We start from the raw sequence: 2,401 nt of genomic DNA, 5'->3' as shown, positions 1-2,401 counted from the left end.
GATTTTCATCGCCCGGCAACGATGACGAATCTCATCACCGACTCCTTGATGGTCATGACTTTCGCACTGAGTCTCGCGGCTGCTTCCGCCAATTCTTACGCGATTGTTGTTTTTGCTAGTGAGCATCTTCGAAGTCATAAATAAACGAAATATAATTAAGAATATTCGTTTATAAAGCAGTAACGTAATAATAAAATTTAATAAAAGCATCCTCGAACTTATGAATAAACAAAATATGATTAAGAATATTCGTTTATAAAGGAGTAACGTAATAATAAAATTTAATAAAAGCATCTGAGTATATAAATAATCAAGTATTAAAATAATTTTCAACTTTATAAATGTGAGTATGTACATATATAAATCTTAGTATAATAATATATTATTAATTTTTTCTGATATATAGTATTAATTTTTCTGCTTATTATTAAATGCAAATATATTAATCTTGATCAAATTAATTATGTGACGATAATTAATTCTAGGCATTTTTCTGACATGGACGGCCGTTGCTGCGCACAATTACTTCCACATGAGAGACAACTTTCGCATGTACTACTTCGATCTCAGTATGTTATCCTTGAAGAATTGGCGTATCTCGCACGTAATGAGCCACCATATGTATACTAATACTTTATGGGATTATGAGATTTACGTGGTGGAACCGTTTCTTCAATGGATCCCTCGTAAGGATAAATCCTACTTTGCGGGTATCATAAGCAAGATCACCAGTCCTATCGTCTGGATGTTATTGTTTTTTACGGAAGGCTTCAAACGGTAATAGTTAATTTCACATTTGTTCGTTGAAATTAGAAAAAAAAATTAATCTATATCTCTTCAAATCTAGATTTTGAGTTCTACATTAATTTTGTTTTTTTTATTTCAATATTCTGATTCTTATTAAGAATTTATATAATTTCAATTTCATTATATGATTCTTGTCATTAATTATTAAATATATATTTTTATAATTTTTATATATATAAATTTTTTCTTAAACTTTAAATATACACATACTTGTGATATTTTTTGATACCAAGAAATTGTCCGACAGAATTCCAAATCCGACGACACAAGACAGTTCATTAAATTCTGTAAATTTCTTATATAAAAATTACTTATACATTGTTTCATATAGTATTTGACATAAACATGGTTGAATAATAATAACTGTAATAAACTCTAATTGAATTTCTTCAAAGTAACGTAAATCAATAAGAGATTTTATAAATCAAGATTAAATTTTTTTAAATTGTATTGAAATTTAATCTGAATATAATATGTGGAAAAAAGAAATAAATTAAAAATAAATAGATAAAGATTTTTTTATTTTGAAATTTTACTTCGAAGGTTATTGCCGTGTTATATGTAGTTACATATTATTTATGAACGTTAATATTAAATTATTTTCCGATACCTCTTGCGATCGCGTTTAGAATAAGAATTCGACGGAGCGTCTCACATCAAAGAGGAAAAGAGGCAACAATACTTGCGGGTATCAATTTAATATGCCTTTTTTAAGAATGAAAAATTGGAACATACAAATAAAGACAGAATCGTCGACGATAAAATTGTAAAAGCGTTTGCTCGATAAAACATACATAATAATATAATATAATTCGATGCTTTATTTATATTACACAGATCTGCACAATTTTATATTTTTTCTGCGGTTTGGAAAAAACAAAGTCCTATAGTTTTTTGTGCGCTGAATCCAAATCCGCAAGGCAAAATGGACTATCATGTCAGGTTTTCGAGAAAAACGGGGTTAAAATTCTCAAAAAACGCGTTTTTTCACAATTTTTGAAAATTTGTAGCAGGCGAACCCAATGTGCAAGAGATTTTAGACAGAGCTTAAATGAAAGCTTGAACATTGTACTTTAATATAAAAATATCGAATCTTTTACCACAGATAGCATCGAACCTCAGGCGCACTTTGTTTTTAGGTGTAGTCGCACTGTATCAAGTAAAACGATTGTCCCATGCAGTCCGATTGCAAAACCGTTGCAAACAGTAAAAATTTTAATCATAAATTCAATACACGAGGCTAAAAGTGCTTAATGGCACTAAAAACGTTTTCTTTTCATTTGTTAAAAAAAATTATAATTTTTTTAGTTTTATCGATAAGTACATAATTTTACTCACTTTTAATCTCATGATTTGGATTCAGCGGACAAACAATTATATATAGGAAACTATTTATTATTTTCCAGACCACAAAATTATGCAGACCTGTTTTAATTATTGCTTCATATCAATTGCTGATTAAGCTGTCGGGGTTAAAGATCAATGTGTACGATTCCTCGGCTCCTATTAGCGATCGAAGCGCATGTGAATATTACAAATATTTTGTTTTCTGATAGCGCGATTAAAAAAGTTTTTATCAGTCTTTCGAAGGACT

General features: G+C 28.9%; 1 protein-coding gene across 2 annotated transcripts in view; it reads left to right on the top strand.

Moving 5' to 3' along the window:
- Nucleotides 1-831, top strand: part of LOC115239743 (cytochrome b5-related protein-like) — a 2,011-nt gene extending 1,180 nt beyond the window's left edge. Inside the window, exons 2-3 of one of the 2 annotated variants that reach the window (XM_029814428.1) lie at nt 1-118; nt 486-831. The exon at nt 1-118 is cut by the window's left edge and continues 195 nt beyond it. In XM_029814428.1, coding sequence (XP_029670288.1) covers nt 1-118; nt 486-781 — 414 coding nt within the window. In that variant the 3' untranslated portion in view covers nt 782-831. The remainder of the gene's footprint in view (nt 119-485) is intronic. The other variant, XM_029814427.1, reaches the window with a different exon arrangement.
- The last annotated feature ends 1,570 nt before the right edge of the window (nt 832-2,401 follow it).

This window comes from Formica exsecta, unplaced genomic scaffold (assembly GCF_003651465.1).
Source record: "Formica exsecta isolate Colony F162 unplaced genomic scaffold, ASM365146v1 scaffold3939, whole genome shotgun sequence".
In the NCBI taxonomy this organism is placed as follows: domain Eukaryota; kingdom Metazoa; phylum Arthropoda; class Insecta; order Hymenoptera; family Formicidae; genus Formica; species Formica exsecta.
Note: the sequence above shows the minus strand (reverse complement) of the source record. Positions and strands in the feature narration are given on the sequence as shown.